Below are 18,122 nucleotides of genomic sequence, written 5' to 3'. Positions count from 1 at the left end.
TGTTTTGACTCCAACATTCCTCCATAATTTTATTGTATGTCCTGACCTCAGATGGTATCCAGTATACCCATATTGGATTTTGAACGGTAGCTATGATCCATACAAGTCAGATCATATGTAGTAAGGATATATGTGATGACACAGAGGCTCGAACCAGGGTCTAAACTTGTTCAGTTAGGTCTAAAAACTGATGTTTCATCGTTTTTGCTGTAGCTGATTTCCATATTTCATCTCCTGTGACCTCTAGGGGTTATCCTTGCACCTTCAGCCTACCTTAAAATGTAGATATGTTATTTAGGTACAATATTAAGTACCATTTATGTGTAAAGGGGGCTGTTTGCCTTATCATCAGATGAAATATCAATCAAAATAGGCCCGTTTTATGAATATTTCCTTTACCGGATATCCATTTTTTCATTTCCTGTCACCCATGTGCGTCGTGAAGTTAGCAGCCTAGCAGTCTAGCGGCCTAGTAGCCTATACATTATCTTGTCCACTTATTAAGTCACTGGCGCATCAGAGATGTATAAAAAAATCTTCTGGATTTAGATCAGGCTGCACGACTGTTATCTATGTTTCAAATAATAATTATTTAGAACATGTATAGGTTAACTTTGTGAAACCAATTGATAATGGGCCGACCATTAGAACTTCTTGGAGTGTTGTTTCTTTTTTTGTTTTTTTTTTACATTTGATATTTTTCACTTAAATATACTAGATATATCTCCACTTTTTTTTCGATAATTAAAGGAAAAAATCATGAAATTTAAAAAAGGGTTTAAGTTATAATTTCTTTTTTCATTTTACTTTTTTGTCCTTTTTTATTAAATGAAGTGTTTACCTATTTTTAGGATGTTGTAAATTTCTGCAGGAGGGGTTTGGGGGGGGAGGGGGGGGGGGGGGGGGGGGGGGATGGGGTACAGGGCTAAATATTTGTGAATTCTAGATGATTTCAACACTGTAAATTTTTTGTGGTTCCCCCTGTTTTTTTTTTGCAAGTTTTTTTTAAATGTCGCCTATGGTTCCCCCCAGAAGACTTTCAAAGGTTGCTGGGAGGTAGTGAAAGACACTTCTTCCAAAATTTATTTAGGCAAATTGCTGTTTTAAATTTATTATATGCTCAAATAATTCTATTGGCTGCAAAATGGGGATTCTAGCAATCGAATTTGGGAAATACTCAAATTAAAATAAAATGTATAAGGTGGCCCGTTATTGTCGCCCCACTTTAATCTTTAAAAAATTTTTTTTAAATGGCTACTGTTCTGGAAAAACCCCAATTTTGTTAAGTTATTCGAGCACCGACAAAATAGGTCGTGCCCGAATAAGATTTCGCTTCGAAAAAAGATGTGTGCTCTCGAGATAAACGTTGGCGATCAAAATAAGATGTGCACCGAATCGTTTTGGGCCAGAGTAAGTGCCTTATCGACTTCGAGTTAGTTTTTTGAAAAAACAGGTCAGATGGTCTCTAGATCATCCCCTGATTTCCGCTGACGATTTACTACCCAAAAATGTTCTAGCAAGTATTAGCAAGGCCATACATTTTACAAAATGGGTTCAACATTTTTCCCCTAAAAATTTTTTTTTTTCTTTTAAATTTTTTTTGACAAGGTTTTTGAAAAAAAGTCTGCCCCATGTTTTTCCATATAAATTTTGTGCCAAAACGTCGAATATACAATTTGGCGGTCGAATGCCGTTCTCCCTCCTGTAGAGAAACTACTTCCTACCCGCAAAATGGCCCCTTGCTAATTCCGGCGAATTTTCTCAAATTCATCATGTGTAGAATACATTCACGTTACCGTAAATTTGGTTCTAGCGGTTTTGGGTACTCTTTCAGCTCGCGATAAACCTGGCTCCGTTTTGTTTCAAGTGGTTAAATTATGATGAAAAAAATGAAAAGTTCCCCGGGAAACGCTATAAAAATTTTTTGGGTTTACTCGTCACAGAACGAAATGGCAGAAAAAACCCACCATAAATATCTGTTGTTTTTGTTTATTGTTTTGTTTTAATCGTAATCGCAAAACGGGGCAATATACGTTAGATTAAAGGGGGAAAAGAAGAAAAATTTAAAGAACATTTTCGGGATGTGTGTCGGGAAATGTAGGAGGGGGGGCGGAGTTTGTTATTCTGGTTTGGGTTTGGGGGTTGGGGGTGTTTTGTACGGGGAGGTGGGAAAGACTAAGGCACAGAATAAAAAATTGGTCAGGAGGGGGGGTTTAAATTTGTTTTTGGGGTTACGTGCTTTGTTGCACTGTTAAAATCTTCGACAAATCACAACCCCCTATATCCGGTAAAAACTAACGGAACCTTTTAAAGGTTTTAATAAGGGGTTTTTTTTGCATTTTCCCTGTTCTTTTGACTTCATAAATGGAATCCCAGATGCTTTTGGGAAAGTTTTTTTTTAAAGAAATTCGAAAGGCGCCATCGAAAATGTCAATCATTTACCTGAAAACTTTGTAGGGGGGTTTTTTCAAAGTTCTGTTTTTTGTGTTCATTGTTTGGGGCATTCACGTAACTATCGCATGTTTTTCGTAAGATCCGGGGCTTTTTCCTATTTAGGGAAACATCAAAACCCATAAACCCTCGACATGATATTTCAATTGTTTTCTTTTGATTGCTTAGAACTGATAAGGTGCTTTGTTTTGCAATATCATTTTCTTGTTTAAAAAGCATTTGAAAAAAATTGTTAGAGAAAAGAAACACAATTAATATGTAACAAAAAATAGGTCACCCAAAAATCACCCCCAAACAACAACATTTTTAAATTTAAAAATAAAAAATATGAAACAACAAGCGAAATATGAAATGTTATTAAACAAAAAACCTTTTTTTTTAAACTGTAAACTCATGTTTTGACCTGTTTTAACCCGAAAAAGACACATATATATACTTCCAAATTCAAATTACTAACTTGTTCCAGAATTGAATAATTCCCGTCGTTTTTGTGTTTTTTCGATTCATAACCTCTATAAGGCAAGAATGTATCCTATCATTAGGAGAAAAGTCAAGAAAAAAGGAGACAATTAAACTTTCATTTGCCCGCCCCTCCCTAGTAAAAAAAAAAGGGTTACACGGTTTTCTCAACTAAGTGTTACCAAATAAAAATGCTGTATTAAATCATCCCTCTTACTGTATTTTACAAAATCAAATTGAACCTATCCATGTATAAAAGAAATTGGAATTTCAAAATTTAAGCATTAGTATTTCAATTTTTATGAAAGAAAAATTTAAAACCGGAAAGCCCCCTCAGACATGTCATTTCGTGGGTTGTCTACAAAACCGAGGGCCATGTCTTTTAATTAAGCCTTTATGCCCATTTCATGTTCCGTGAAAAATTTTAACCACATATAAATGGGGACTCACTGCCCAAAAAGGTAATTATAATAGCTGCCTAATATTTTGGTTCTTTTAATTATCGTTAGGGTTTACTTTCAAATAACATGTGATAGTTTTTTGAAAGTTTTTTGAAATGAATAATTTTTTAAGAAAAAATCTAAAAAATAACACTAAATTATGATAGGGGTTGACTTTTCCTGTATTTACAAAATTTTTTAGTTTGGACATTCATGGTAACGCAGAACGACCGCTGTACCTTTTACTTTCCTCTATAAAATGCAGTTTGTGCATATATAAAATCATGTATTTCAATGATTAGGAAAATGACAACAGAACTAAAAGATATTATAGATGTTAGATATGTTATTTTCATTTTTACAAAATAAAGTCACTTTTACTTTTAACTCTCAGTTATTACATTGGGATCATTTAGTTGGAAAGGCTAAAGTGATGGAGAAAAAAAAACTAACACAAAGAAACAATGCTGGCCCTTAAATAAAAGTTACTTTTGTTTTGGGTTTAGAAACTTTTATAAACACATCTTCTTTTTTTTTTGAAATTTGGAAAATATTTAAAACCCCCAAAACTGCTATCTTTGTTTAAATTTATTACGCAAATTTAGAACAAGTGCTTTCAAACATATTGCAATTTAAAATACGAAAAAAGTTAATATTTTAATATAAATTACAGTCAAAAAGTTAAGAAAGTCCTTTTGAAAATGAGAGATTAGATCGGGGAAGGAGTAAAACCCAAAATTTACTGATTACATTACGTTAAAATTTCAGAAACAGTTTTAAGAATTTTAAATTATATAGTATGCCAACATTAATTGTGGGGATAGAAAAAATGTTTTTGTATCTATTTTGCCATAATTGCAAAATTCAGATAAAATGGATTCCTCTTTTAAGTAAAAGGGTATATCTAGATCCCGGGGAAGCTTTATATTTCAAGTTCATCTTTGAGTTTATCACTTGAAGAAAAAATTTTACATGTAATACAAATTTGTTCGTTTGAATTAATCACCAGAATAATAATATTGTATGTGTTTACAAATGGATGGCCCAACGCACGGGCGTACGGGGGCACCAACGCCCCGGGCAGAAACGAGCGCCCGGTTTCCGCCCAAAGGTAGATTGTTATATTTCGAGCCCAGGCTACTTTTAAAAACCGTTAAAAATATTGATTTAAAACTCGGCATATGAATAGGAGGCGATGAGATAAAGTGCAGACCATGAACATGATTGGTAGGTCAAAGTCAATGTCACAAACTTAGTTAAAATGGCAAGTTTCCCTTTTATTTTGTTTCCAAATCAAAACTTAAAAACTTTTAAAGGTTTTGTTTTTAACTTCGGATAAGATAGGAAATAAAAGACGAATTTGCGCTGTCACACCCACAACCCCTCCCCCCCATACAAACAAACAAAACACGTCCCCGCCCCCACTCAAAACCAAACTGTCACATTGCACCTCTCGATCAAAACCCCCAAAAAAGTAGGCCCTTTGTTTTTTGTGCCGGAGAAAATTTATATAGTCCAGTAGATACGAGGAAAAAACCGAACCTTGCATGGGGTATATCAGGTTTTATTGCATTCCCCTGTCTTTCTGTGAAATGATCTAAAAAAGCATTTACTGCCTAAAGCGATATAAAAAATGTAAGGAAAATATGGTTATTTCTTTAACTCTTTTTTTGATGTCAAATTTTTATGTAGTAATAAAAATGTTTTCGTAAAAATCAAATACCTTGAGTTTTTCGTTGTTCCTTTTAACATTTTCTCCTTTCAAAAAATGTCTTTTACGGAAAAACTACGTCTTTGCATGTAAAAAAAAATGGGAACTATTACGTTGTTTTCGTTTTGAAAAGTCTGACTTATTTCTGTTTTTTGACGTAAATTTCCCGGCTTTTTTAATGCTCTATAAAAAAAAGTGCTAAAAAAATATCTGTTTGAATTTATTTTTACTACTGTTTGTTGAGTGAGCATGCAAGAAAGATTCAATTAGGGGGTAGGTGAAGTTGAAATACCCGGCTCTTGGTAACTGTTAAACGGTAACTGGGCAAGGGCCCCTCGTTATGCCGAAAATTTTTCCCTCGACCCGGGATTTCCTCTGCACCTCTCCCGTGAAAGAATTTAATATAAAACAACGGCAATAAAATTGTTAAAAAAAATAAAATAAAGAAAAATGAATTTCTTTAAACTTTTTTAACGTAAAATTCTTGTTATCACTACCCCCCCCTTTTTCATACTAAATTTTTCCCCCGTTTTTTAGGTGTTTTAAAAGTCTGTTTTAAAAAGATTCTGAGGGGTCACGTTTCGGGAGACCTGGATTTTAAATTTTTGCGTAAAATTTTGGAACGGCACCGTTTTCTTTCTTAAAACCTCATTTCATTCATATTATCCGGATTTGTTTAAGAAAAATTAAAAATTGCAATTTTTAGCATCTTTCCAGCTAAAATATTCCGTTATTCAAATTTGAAAAAAAAAAAGATCCATACTGATAAAAACGGTGGAAGTTTCTCAAAGTGTTTAAAAAAGGCAAATGCTAGGGCGCTTGACCTTCGGGTTTAACAAGTTCAGCGATAGATTTTGACGTAAGTTAAAAAAAACATTAAACCCTTTTAGCCGCTTTGGGTCAAACGTTTTTAATTTATTTGTATGTTTTTATTTTTTATGTTTGTTTTGTTATTCAAAGCCCTTTTATTATATTTTAAAGTCATTTTGTTTTTCTATATTTTTGTTATTCTTATTGTATTTGATATTTTTTTCAAGTCGTGTCTTCATATTTTAAAAAAATTCCCTTGTTTTGTATATGTCGTTATCTTATTGTATGTTCTTTTTATTTTGCAAAGCATCATTGTTTTTCAATATTGACGTTTCATTTACAAAAGTTATTCCTTATTTTATTTATGTGATTGTATTTGTATGCGTCGCTTTCTATTTTTTATCACAGGAAAAAGCACATACAATAGTTTTCAAGCTTTTAAAACAAAAATGAAAATACAACAAAAATAAAGTCTTTTACAAAAGTAAATTTATGTTTTTTAAAGTTTGTGCTTTTTGGCACTAAATGCTTTGCTTCTTTTTTTAAATTTTTTTCCCGATTTTTCCAAATCAGTGTTTTCTTTAATTTATCTCTACCCTTCTTTTTACCAAATTTTTGTATTTGATTTTAAAATTTTTCCCCCCTTTCATAAATCTGAGAGTTAGGGTAAAAAAGGTGAAATTTACGACGTCTGGGGGAAAGCCAAACGTTTCGCATCGCACGTCGCGACATTACGTTTATAAAGCTGTTGGAAAGAGCGATGCAGGAGGGCGATACACCGGGAAATTTTTTTTTTATTTTCGGCTGGAAATCTTGGTGGTTAGCACTTATATGCTGTGTAGTGCAAGTTTTCTATATGAAAGGGTACTTTAAAATTTTGAAAAAGGGATTTCAAATTCCATATTTTTGAAAAAGCTGATGTGTAAAATTTTATTTATCATTCAGATATTTTATAACAATTTCTGAAATTTAAAATCACCATGAATTTAACGCATTGTCATAAAAAACATGAAAAAATTATGCATTTGTGTTTTGTTCTGTTTTTGTATTGAGGTATAATTATTTAAATGCATTTAATGTTTTTGTTTGAAATTTGGAACCCCTACCGGTATTCTTGCAAATTTGTTCTGAAATCTCAACGTAAAAAAAGCGGGTTTCCAGTTGTCCCTTTCCAAAAAAAAAAATTTTTTCGACCTGGTTGAATCTTTCTATACATCATTGAGTTTGTTTAGTGCGTAGTTTCAAAGAAAAATTTTAGAAAACAAATATTGGCGGGAGTCACCCCCAATTGTTACAACTTCACATGCAGAAATTTTATTTTTAAAATTATGCAACAAAAAACTTGAAACACTTAAAAAGATACATGGAAAAAAATTTTATGTATATTTTCGACTACGTAAGGGGCCTAAAACTGGTCGGGGGGGCTGTGGAGATCAAATTAAAAACATTTTATTATACCTTCCTTTTGTCTAAAAGATAAATCCCCTTTTCCCGGGGAAAAAAAATATTTTATATCAAAAAAAATTTTTTAAACCTTTTTGTACGGACCAAGCGAAAGTGATGTCAGTATGTACCGCGTGTATTACCCAGGGAGAATGTCATCCGAGGCGTATTATAATATTTAAAAGGGAATGTGATAACAAAACCGGGGGGTTTGATGATCTTGTCAAAATTTTGAGATATCCCCACACAAAATTTGGCTGACGGACAGCGGGGGGTGGGCTAGGGCAAACTAATTGCCCCCCCAAAACAACATGGGGGGGGGGGGGGTTCACAAAAAAAAAAACATTTCATATTTGTAACATTTCTATGCAAAAAAAATCAGTTTCCGAGTTGCACCCCTTAAATTTACTTAAACACATCTTTTTAAAATATGTCCTAACATTTATGCGAGAGATAAAAATTTCGGGTTTCATTTACCGGGATAGCCTAAATTTTTTCAAAAATAATATTGAAAATATCCCATTATTACGTGATAAAAACAAATTGAAAAGTAATTTTGTAAATACAAGATAAAGTATGTTTCAGAAATATTGATTTTTTAACGGTATGGTAAATTTATTTGCAACAGCTTCGCCGTTTTTTGTAATAAGACGTTTGGTAATTTAGAAAAAAGGGGAAAATGCGCAACGCCCCAAAGCCCTCCATATCGCCCCTTTGAGACTTTATCATTTTTTTTGAGCTTCGTAGCTCGCAAATAAAGTCGGGGGCAAGGACTTTATTCTTATTTTGCTGAAAAATGCCTTTTAAGTAATTGGTTTTTTTTTAACTTATACCAACAAGTGCTCCAATTTATACAAAAACGCATTCCGTAGAGTTCGATTTGGGACAAAACCTGCTAGATTTTTGGGTCAATTTATTAATCAAAAAGGGTCAGACTAAATTTCGTTAACAAACTCTGTGCAAACAAAGCCGCTATGGGCTAAAAATTTTTAAAGTGTATTTATTGATTTGTCAAAAAGATTTTTTTATGATTTTTTTGCAGAAAAAAGCAAAAAAAAAAGGGGGTAGGGAAAATTTATGACAAAACTGCAAAAACGAAGTCGGTGCCCCCTATTTTTGTTTCTCATTTTACATAAAATAAATTTTTTAAGATATTATTAGTTTTTGACGTTATTTTCGTAAAAATGTGCTTTTACCTTTTCAAAAATAATTGTGCATTTGGGGGAAAATCAATTTTGTGTTATTTACGTTTTATCAACGATAATTGTTTTAAATCCCCCTCATTACCCTTCTTCATCTTAATTGGGGTCTTTTTGGAGTATCCAAATTATTTTCAAAATCTTAGACATGCTTTCAATTTTCCAAATTTTATTTTTTTTATGTCGAGCAAAAAAATTTATCCCCGCTTTTAAAAGGACGGATCTTTTTTTGCCTGCCCAGTTTTTTGGGTACACAGGTTTCTTGGAGGCATTTTACGCGTTCATGTGTTTGCTGCGCTTTTTTACGACATTTCCTATTTTGTGTTTTGACGTTACATCATTGTATTATTTAAGAAAAAGAAATGATTTTTTCGGGGGTTCTGCGAAAAGAACACAGAATAGGGTCGGCAAAACCTGTTTAAATTTTTCCGATTTTTCTGCGTTCATTGTATGAACACCGGAAAAAATAGTTTCATTTCTTATTTTACATTATATTTCATTTCCATTTGTAGACAAATAATATTTAATTGACATATTTTGCGACATTTACCCTTAAAATCACTTCCCGGGCCTTCTGTTTCCCCGACGGAAAACCGCGGTCATCTAGGAAAGTTCTCCCTGACTATACGGGGGGATACAAACGAAAAAGCGACAAGGATATGAAACGCGATATACGATAACGGAAAAGGTGAAACGCGACGGCGAGGTGAAAACGCGATTTCCCATCTAGTATCGTATTATCGCGTTTCTATCGTGTTGTCGCGTTTTGTTTATCTTGTTTGGGGATTTCGCGTTTTCAACATCGTTACCCGTATCGCATTTTTAGATAAAATATTCAAAGGGGATGGGGCCCCAACGGAATTTCCTTTTTATTAAGTAAGCGTTCGCGTGGGTTTTTTGTAGATTTTCTAAGGGTTTAGAATTCAAATTTTTTGAGCGTAGGTTTGAAAGTTTTTTTCATTTTCCCTTTGAAATTAATACTGCAGTAAACTCGGGTATGGCGATTTTTGATGACGGTTGACAACGCTGTGCATAAACAGCCTTAGTCTGATTTTGTTTGTTTTTATATATCTCGACGTGCCCTGACTTCAAAAAGGTACAAAAAAAATGTTGGCTGCTAGGCCGCCAACTTACCCTGCTATGCCGCCGGGCTGCAGACCGCCAAATTACGTGCTAGGCGCTTGGCGCTAGACCCCCAAATTCACGGCTAGGCAGCTGGTGCTAAACTGCTAAAATTTTTCCTGGACCTCTTTTGGTTTTTTTTTTATTTTGTAGCTACGACATTTATTACTTTATTGTAATTTTATGATTGTCTGCAGCATGGATTTAAAAAAAATAAAACCGCCAGAATTTTATTTTTCCCATTGATTTTTTTTTATTCTCAGGGCAAAGGTCACTTCGTTAAGGGGCCCAAATTTTTCATCACTCATTTGTTTTTAAAATTTTTGCCTGCACCCCTAAAAATTTTTTTTTATTACCCAAAAATTTATTTTTTTTGCTTTTTTTTAAAGGGGTTTTTTTAATACCCACCCAAAAAACTTACCATCCCCCCACCTAGAATATTAGTTTTTGGGGAAGATATTTTATTTTTTTAAGGGGTTCGTCGTGAAATAGATTAAAATGTTTTTTTGGAAAAAAAAAAAAAAAAACAAAAAAATCGGGGGACAAAAAAATTTTTTTTTTCGACAAAATTTAACAAGGGCACTAATATAAAAAAAATTTTCCCGATTTTTTTTCAGGAAATCAATTTAATCCATTGATGAGACCTTTTAAAGTCTTGGGTGGCCATTTGTCAGGGGGGGGTAGACAGGAGGTCGGTTTTTTTTGATGACACGAGGGTTGATTTTGACCGCTGTTCGAGACTCTTAATCCCCGGGTTCTACCATCTTATTGAATATGTTGGGAGTATCTAAGCTTTTCATTTAAACTCTTACAAGTCCATATAATGCCCCGAGTCAGGAAGGGACTAAAAGACCAAATTGTTTATGCGGTAGGGTGCTGGCAAAGCATGATCAACAATTTTGGTAAAAATTTGTCGTCTTATCGGTAAAATTTCCCCCTTGAAAACACCTGGCGGATATCGTTTTTTTGGTTGTTTTTTCCATAGAAACAAAGAAGGAAAAAAAAAAATTTAACAATATTTTTTTAATTGAAAGGAAACCCCCCCCACAATATTTATTATCCTATTGAATGTTCGTCATTCTTTTCTCTTTACAAAGATACAAAAATTATTTATCTAAAATGAAAAATTAATGCTTCCCTTGGCGATTAAAAAACATCACTATCAGTCTTGTTTACGGCATATAGTTACTGAATAAAATAAGCAAAAACCTGTGATACCTATGTTATTCTTTTCCCTGTAGCCATTTTATTCATATTTTGAGAATATTTATTATCCTATTGAAGTATTCTACAGACAATAAACTTTTTATAAATGTTTTTATTTTAAAATTATTTTAATGTCTTCTTGCTTCCCTAGACGTTTAAAAGTTGGTGATTTTTGTATTATTTCTTTATTTGCCGTGTCCGTGGTATTTCCGGACGCGTGCGGAAACGCACGAACTCGCACGAAGTTTAGCTGCCGATGATACAGAAAATATGATTGTTACAACATAGTATTAAGTGATAATAACAGTGCGTAATTCGCAATTTACTTTATTACACAATGACTAGCTCGGGGGCAAATAGGTCACACTTCCAATTAACAGGCTCTGGTGTCATAAAAAGATACCTTTTACATTGTCAAGTATGTTTGCTAGTTTGTTTTTTTCTGTTCATTTTTCATCAGTGTGTGACAGTATGTTTTTCAAATGTTCATTACATAGCAAAATTAATTTTGACAAGTTAAATATGGTTAATAATAATAATAAAAAAAGCATTTCACATCTATTTATAATAACTGAAAATGAAATTGTCAAGTTTGTAAGCACTTTTAAAATATATATATATATTTTTTTTCCTGCTTTCTATTTTTAAAGACAATAGTAGTTTCATGTACATGTATGTTATGCTCGCCTAATATACATGATTTTGTGTATTCATATTTGTTTTTATGTGTCAGTTTCTTTCATGTAAAATATAAAGAAGATAATATAGTGTTGATCATATTTTCATATACTATGCCAAAGAAGTATAAACACTTTTTTTTATAGCTCTTTGACTATGCAAAATAAAAGAATAAATAACGTAGTGTCTTCTTTTTTTTCCGTTCCGTATTTTACATTATTGAAAAACAGAATTAAACCAAGTTGATGACTATATTTGCTGTTGTCGTTTTACCCGTACTTAAAATTGGTTTAAAATAAATCACCCGTCTCACTACGTTTTTACAGGAGATCTCTAATCTATAATCCTTGTGTTTTTTTTTTTTATGATCGGCACCTCCCGTGATACGATAAGCGGAGATAGCCGAACCATAACGATCTGAACACTCGCTAAAAATATCCGATAGTGATCGATATTTAGCTAGACGGTCGAAGGGAGACAACAAGGTATAGCGTTGATCTCAATAAACAAGGAAAGATAATAGAATCGATTTTTGCCCAATTCTTCAGTATGGACTAAGCTGGTCCAACCGGGGAGCCGTGAGAATTGTTCCAATGGTGTCGTTGGACTCAGTGAAGATAGTGCCTGCCTTGACTGCTCTAAAAAGTTCATATTTTGAGAATATTACCGAACTTTAACCTATGACCTTGACCCCTAGCAGACCGGATTTGAACCAAACTTGGCCTGTTTTCTCTAGGTACTGGCTTGCCCTTTGCATTAAGGTATCATTTATTTATTAAAATAGGACATCAGGTTATGAAGATATGACTCCTCTGACAAGGCCAATCCCTATATTTAATATATGAAGAAGTATGCATATTTTCACGAAAAATGGTACATGTTTAGACTGTCCCACGAGGAAACCGTAGTTTGTCAAAACATACAAATTACATGTCTGTTTAGACAATATTTACATTTAATTTATAGAAGTTATTTCATAAAAATATCTCGTGTTTGGACATTTTAGAATTATTTGAAGTTAACACTTACCCTGCTAAATTTCTATAATGAACTTATCCATCCTTCAATTTGGACAGTACCATTAACTGTTACAAAGGGTGCTATCCAAAAAGATACTTACTGAATGGCGAACAGTGCAGATCATGATCAAACTGCACGGATATGCAGGCTGATTATGATCTTCACTGATCGTAAAGGCAGAATCAATCTTGTCCAGCAGGTTAAAGGTTATTGAAAAACACGGACTTTTTCCGCACGGAAAAGTACGGAAATACAGCTGATATCCTAAATTACGTACAGACGAAGGAACAGATAATATTGTCTTTTTGACACAGACTTTCAGATAGTGTCATTTTCTATAAAAAAAGTTTTATTTGCAGTTATTTACCCCAAACAAATATTTCATAAGCACTTTTTCCTTATTGTACGGCTAATATTTTAAGCAAAAATTGCAAAGTTCAGCAAATTTTTCCGATGGCGTGTAGAAAATTGTTTTCATACTCGTTTTTAGTCAATATTTCGTCGGCATTCAATGGGACACTAACCGTATTCCGTAGTTTCCCTTTGTCAACGGTGTAGCAGAAAATTTCACCAACGGTGCTGTAGTAAGAAATAATCCCTATCACCGGGCGACAAAGCGACAATGCGACAATGCGAGATTTTACTAATTCTCGCAACTATGTATATTGGATTTCAATTTCACGATGCGAGGTTTAAAAAAGACAAGCGACAATTAAGACGATAATTGTCGCCCTCTTAACCTCGCGAGGATTGTTAAATGTCGCATGTAAGTATGTTTTCGGACAAGGCGACAACGCGATAATTATCGCGTTGTCGCGTGTTGGCGAGGCGACAATTTAAGTGGCACGAACAGGATTCCGTAAACTTCAGATCTCAGTTTTGCCCATTGTTTTCTCGTTTAGGGCAAACCCATTATTTTAACTGGGGACCATAAGCCGCTTTTCATGGAATTACACACTAGTGTAGCATTGAAGGTTCCCAGGGGCCTCCGTGGCCGAGTGGTTAAGGTCGCTGACTTCAAATCACTTGCCCCTCATTGATGTGAGTTCGAGCCTCACTTGGGGCGTTGAACTCTACATGTGAGGAAGCCATCAAGCTGGCTTACGGAAGGTCGGTGGTTCTACCAAGGTGCCCGCTTGTGATGAAATAATGCACGGAGGGGCACCTGGGGTCTTCCTCCACCATTAAAGCTGGAAAATCGCCATATGACCTATCATGTGTCGGTGCGACGTTAAATCCAAAAAAAAAAAAAAAATAAAAAAAATTGAAAGTTCCATGTGCACCGCCGTATGAACACATCTGCGACTGTCTCTAAATTATTTTTTTGTACTTTTAGCATGTGTAAATGTTGAGGTCTGCTCAACCCGGGGCTAGAGGGCGTGGACGGTAGCATGCATTTCCATTACCGTCCATGGACAGGCTCAATCAAACAGAGCCTGCAACATTTCATGTTTGTTGTGTCGAGCGACCTGTGGAGTTTCTACTTCTTCTATTTTACTCTCCACTCTACACACTATAATTTGAGAGTTTCTAAGCAAGCAGCCGTGTTTAAAATATAATTGCTTCTGATGGGGGTGAACGTATCAAAGGGAACAACTTGTATAAACTGATTTTATTACAATCATAAGGAGAACTTTGCAAACATAAATGAAAGTGGTTATGTATTTATTACAGAGCTGGGATGAAGGACTGGCTAAGATAGCACAGGGTTGGGCCAGCAATTGCGTCTATGCACATGACAAGAACTACAATAGAAATGATCTCGGTTTGTTAATCTAAGGCTATTTATTTGTGTTTAAGGCAATTTATGAATTCTGACCTTTTTACTTTTCTTAAAAATGTCTTTAGAATGAGTTTTAACGAACGCATTCCAATCTAGCCCTTTTATGTTGACAAAAGTCGTGCCGGAGAAGCGTTCGTTAATTTGAATGGTATTTCAAATTACGTTTTATTTAGTTACTTTCTTTACTTCGGAAATCTGATTTGCGAGCGACATGGTTTTAGTGATTATGATGTTTCCTCCTTTGAAAATCCCTCATTTAAGGTAAATTCTCGTGTCCTTAAGGTCGATTTACTGTGGGGCAGAATTTGGCACAGGGTCAGACATCCTGGACAGAAGCTGTTAAAGACTGGGCAAGCGAAAAACAATTCTATGACTATGATTCCAACAGCAGTCCTTCCGGGGAACCAGTGGGCCATTTTACACAGGTAAAAACTTACAGATCATTTTACACATGTGAAAATTTACAGGTCATTTTACACGGGTAAAAACTTAAAGGTCATTTTACAAAATGTGCAGGTCATTTTACACTTGTAAAAACGTTCAGGGCCCTGTTGTTCGAAACTTTAACCGGCTGTTAAAGTAACCGCCTGTTAAATTTTAATTCAAAATTCTAGACTTGGTGGGAAACAATAGTATGGTATTTTGATTTTATTGTAAAGATTTTTCAGTGTTCAAAATTCTTACCTTTTACATTTGTTTTTCAAAGTCTTTTGAAATGCCGAAAAATAACCCTAAAAGCTAATCAACCGTTAGCTTAATCGCCTGTTAAAGTTTCCAACAACTGGGCCCTGGTCATTGAACGTAAAAAACGTACAGATAAAAACTTACAGGTACAAAATGCTAACACAATAACTATTGAAGTTTGTATACAAAATGTTGACAGGTTGACTGGCACAAACTATAAGGTCGTAATAAACAGGTACGTACAGAACTCCAAAAGTCGCTATATACAGGTACAAAATGCTAGTTACTACTACCTACAGATATTCGGTCACGATACATGGTTACAGCCTAACAGTTCATAATATGTTGACATAAAATGCTAAAATGGATTATACACAGATACAGAACGCTAACATAAAATGCTAACAGGCTATTATTTACAAAACAAAAAGACGGTACAAACAGGAACAATATAGGAATTAAGGTAATGATAGCATTTTACAGAAACTATGAAAACAGATAATGTTTGTGACGTATCTATAGACCGATGCACTTTTCGTTTGTCGTTAAACAAGAGCAAGAAACTGTCGGAGCTTCGCATTTTTCTGCAATTCTAACTTAATTATTCTAGATGGTTTGGGCAACAAGTGTGAGGGTCGGTTGCGGGTTCGCTCTGTGTGGTAAGAAACGAATTTACGTCTGCAACTATGGTCCAGCGTAAGTTAAACAGTTGTGTTTTCTCGTAAGAAAGGTTGTAGTTCCATACTTGTACGGGTACGCGTACATATTGTATTATATTACTTTCTTTATTCTGATAAGTGCCTGAGGTGTCAAAATTGAGAACATAACACTTATTTCGCAATGAAGTTGTTCAAGTACAATATATACTTTTAATATATAAGTCTTAAACGTGTAGATTTCAGGGCAGCGATCAACTCCGACAACTACACTTGTCGGATAAATTTCATCATTATGTATAGAGATTGTACACGTACAACAAGGAGGTCGCAACCTTTGTAAATTTAAGTTGAAATTCAGTTCTTTAACATGGTTTATTTACACACTGTTTAACCTTCATATGTATATATGCAAATTCTAGGTTAAATATAGAAGCAATGGTCCATTTAAGCACAGGTTTGAATGTATATTATGTTGTATATTTTACAGGGGAAATATGAAAGGTGAAAGTCCGTATACCTCTGGAAAATCCTGTGGTGCCTGTTCGAGCACGTGCAACAACAAACTGTGTGGTATGTGTTTTTACGTGCAGCTGTTAAATTCATTTTGAATTAATTTGTATATTAACAATTTGATAACAAAGTTCGAGATTAATAAACTAGATGTTAACTATAATGCTTCCATTGTTGCTTCCAGACTGTAAAGATGCCCTGTGTAAGAATGGGGGAAAGATGGACCCAAATACATGCACGTGCGCATGTAAACCTAAGTTCTACAAGGGAGCCGATTGTTCACGTAAGTCAGGCAATTACAGCTTGAATTATATATATATATAAACGTAACTTATACAATGTTCAGACAAAAGTGTACACGCAATTATAGCCTGTCCTAAGTTTTCATTTAGTTTTATTGGAATATAGAGAGGACCCAATGTCAAAATTACAGCATGAATTACAGTGTGACGCTTGGTTTTGTATGGACTTAGTACAAGAAATTAGTAGTACCAGTAATTGACACGAGATGTAACCAAGTATAGGTAAAATTGACTTGAAACTGTCAAGAAAGACTTTCTGTACGTTTTTTCATCATAATTGATGTATTTCATAAATTGTAAAAGTCTTGCGCATTGTCCATTGTCTTCCTGTTTGTAGAATATAACTAGATGTACAATTTGAATAATGCAATTTTAGTGTTTTGATAAAATACCGAATTTGTCATAAAAAGGATCTTCTGAAACCAAAATGGCATCTACATTTGACGGTCCAATTTTTTACGCATTTAAATAATTGTATGTATGTGTCTGGTTTCAGTGAATTGTGACGGTGGAATGCCAGAGCCTTCACACTGTGCAGGATGGAAGGTCCACTGTAAAACGGTATCAAATGTGCCACAGGACTGTCCAAAAACATGTGGATGGTGCGGAGGTAAGGCAGCGAACACTGTAATTTATGTAACAGATAAACTAAGTGACACTCTTGCAACTTTCTTTCAAGCTGAATTTACTGCATTGTACAATGTTTTTTTTTCTGGTGAAATTGCAATTACTTTTAAATATAACCTAATTCATGAGTGACTCAGATGTTGCATATAATTTCTGTTTTACGAATGATAATTTAATAGATAAACCGTAGAAAGAGATATTTATAAAGGTTTCAGATGATGCTCGGCTATGATTACCGTGAAAATACCATATTCAACTTTCAAAAATGGCTGTTCAATTCAAGTTCTTGCTTTTTCAGCTGCCGAAAATGCGTGATTATGAAAACGTCACTCCTGAGTGCATGAAGTTTTTGAGACAATATACGGAAGCGAAATTTTTATTTTTCTGTATCTTTGCTCAAGTTCAGAACACTTTTCTATGACAGTTGCTGCGTGCGTGTTATAAGTTACGCATAGTTTCTTTCAGAACATAATGCACTCTAACAGTAATAAAATGTTTTTCTCCAAACATTATCAGTACAGTTAGGCTGGAGAGATAATGCTATTTTGTACCCACCTTCATTATCGTTGGTTATTGAATGTAAAACAAAGAAACCAATAAATCTAAGCGTTGTCTTTTAAAATGTGTTTACCGTTTTCATTGATACATTTTTATTCATATTAGGTAGGGGCTTAGTAAGCTGAAATGAATAAAGTTACATTTGTCAATTTGAACCTTCATCACTAGATAACTGATCTATATGATATTCAAAAACACAATCAACACTTTATAACCATTAGATAATAACTGAGATCAATAAAAATGTTATTTTCTAGTATCTTAAGCATATATACAGTACGGTTGCAAAGTGGTAAAGGCGTTGGACTGAAGTTCCAATTGACAAATGTCGGCCTGGATTCGTAACCCAACCAGTAATATATTTTATAGTAATATTTTAAGTTTTTATCTTGTCATTTTCGAGTTGTTATTTACTTCTTCAGGTATTGTCCATTAGAATCTTACTTTTCTTTATTTTTAC

General features: G+C 34.1%; 1 protein-coding gene across 1 annotated transcript in view; it reads left to right on the top strand.

Moving 5' to 3' along the window:
* LOC123536808 (cysteine-rich venom protein-like) overlaps positions 1–17,714 on the top strand; it is a 28,750-nt gene extending 11,036 nt beyond the window's left edge. The window contains exons 5-11 of the mRNA XM_053528432.1: positions 14,214–14,304; positions 14,605–14,747; positions 15,617–15,702; positions 16,153–16,235; positions 16,360–16,458; positions 16,974–17,087; positions 17,403–17,714. Coding sequence (XP_053384407.1) covers positions 14,214–14,304; positions 14,605–14,747; positions 15,617–15,702; positions 16,153–16,235; positions 16,360–16,458; positions 16,974–17,087; positions 17,403–17,419 — 633 coding nt within the window. The 3' untranslated portion in view covers positions 17,420–17,714. The remainder of the gene's footprint in view (positions 1–14,213; positions 14,305–14,604; positions 14,748–15,616; positions 15,703–16,152; positions 16,236–16,359; positions 16,459–16,973; positions 17,088–17,402) is intronic.
* The last annotated feature ends 408 nt before the right edge of the window (positions 17,715–18,122 follow it).

This window comes from Mercenaria mercenaria, chromosome 17 (genome assembly GCF_021730395.1).
Source record: "Mercenaria mercenaria strain notata chromosome 17, MADL_Memer_1, whole genome shotgun sequence".
Taxonomy (NCBI): Eukaryota; Metazoa; Mollusca; class Bivalvia; order Venerida; family Veneridae; genus Mercenaria; species Mercenaria mercenaria.
Note: the sequence above shows the minus strand (reverse complement) of the source record. Positions and strands in the feature narration are given on the sequence as shown.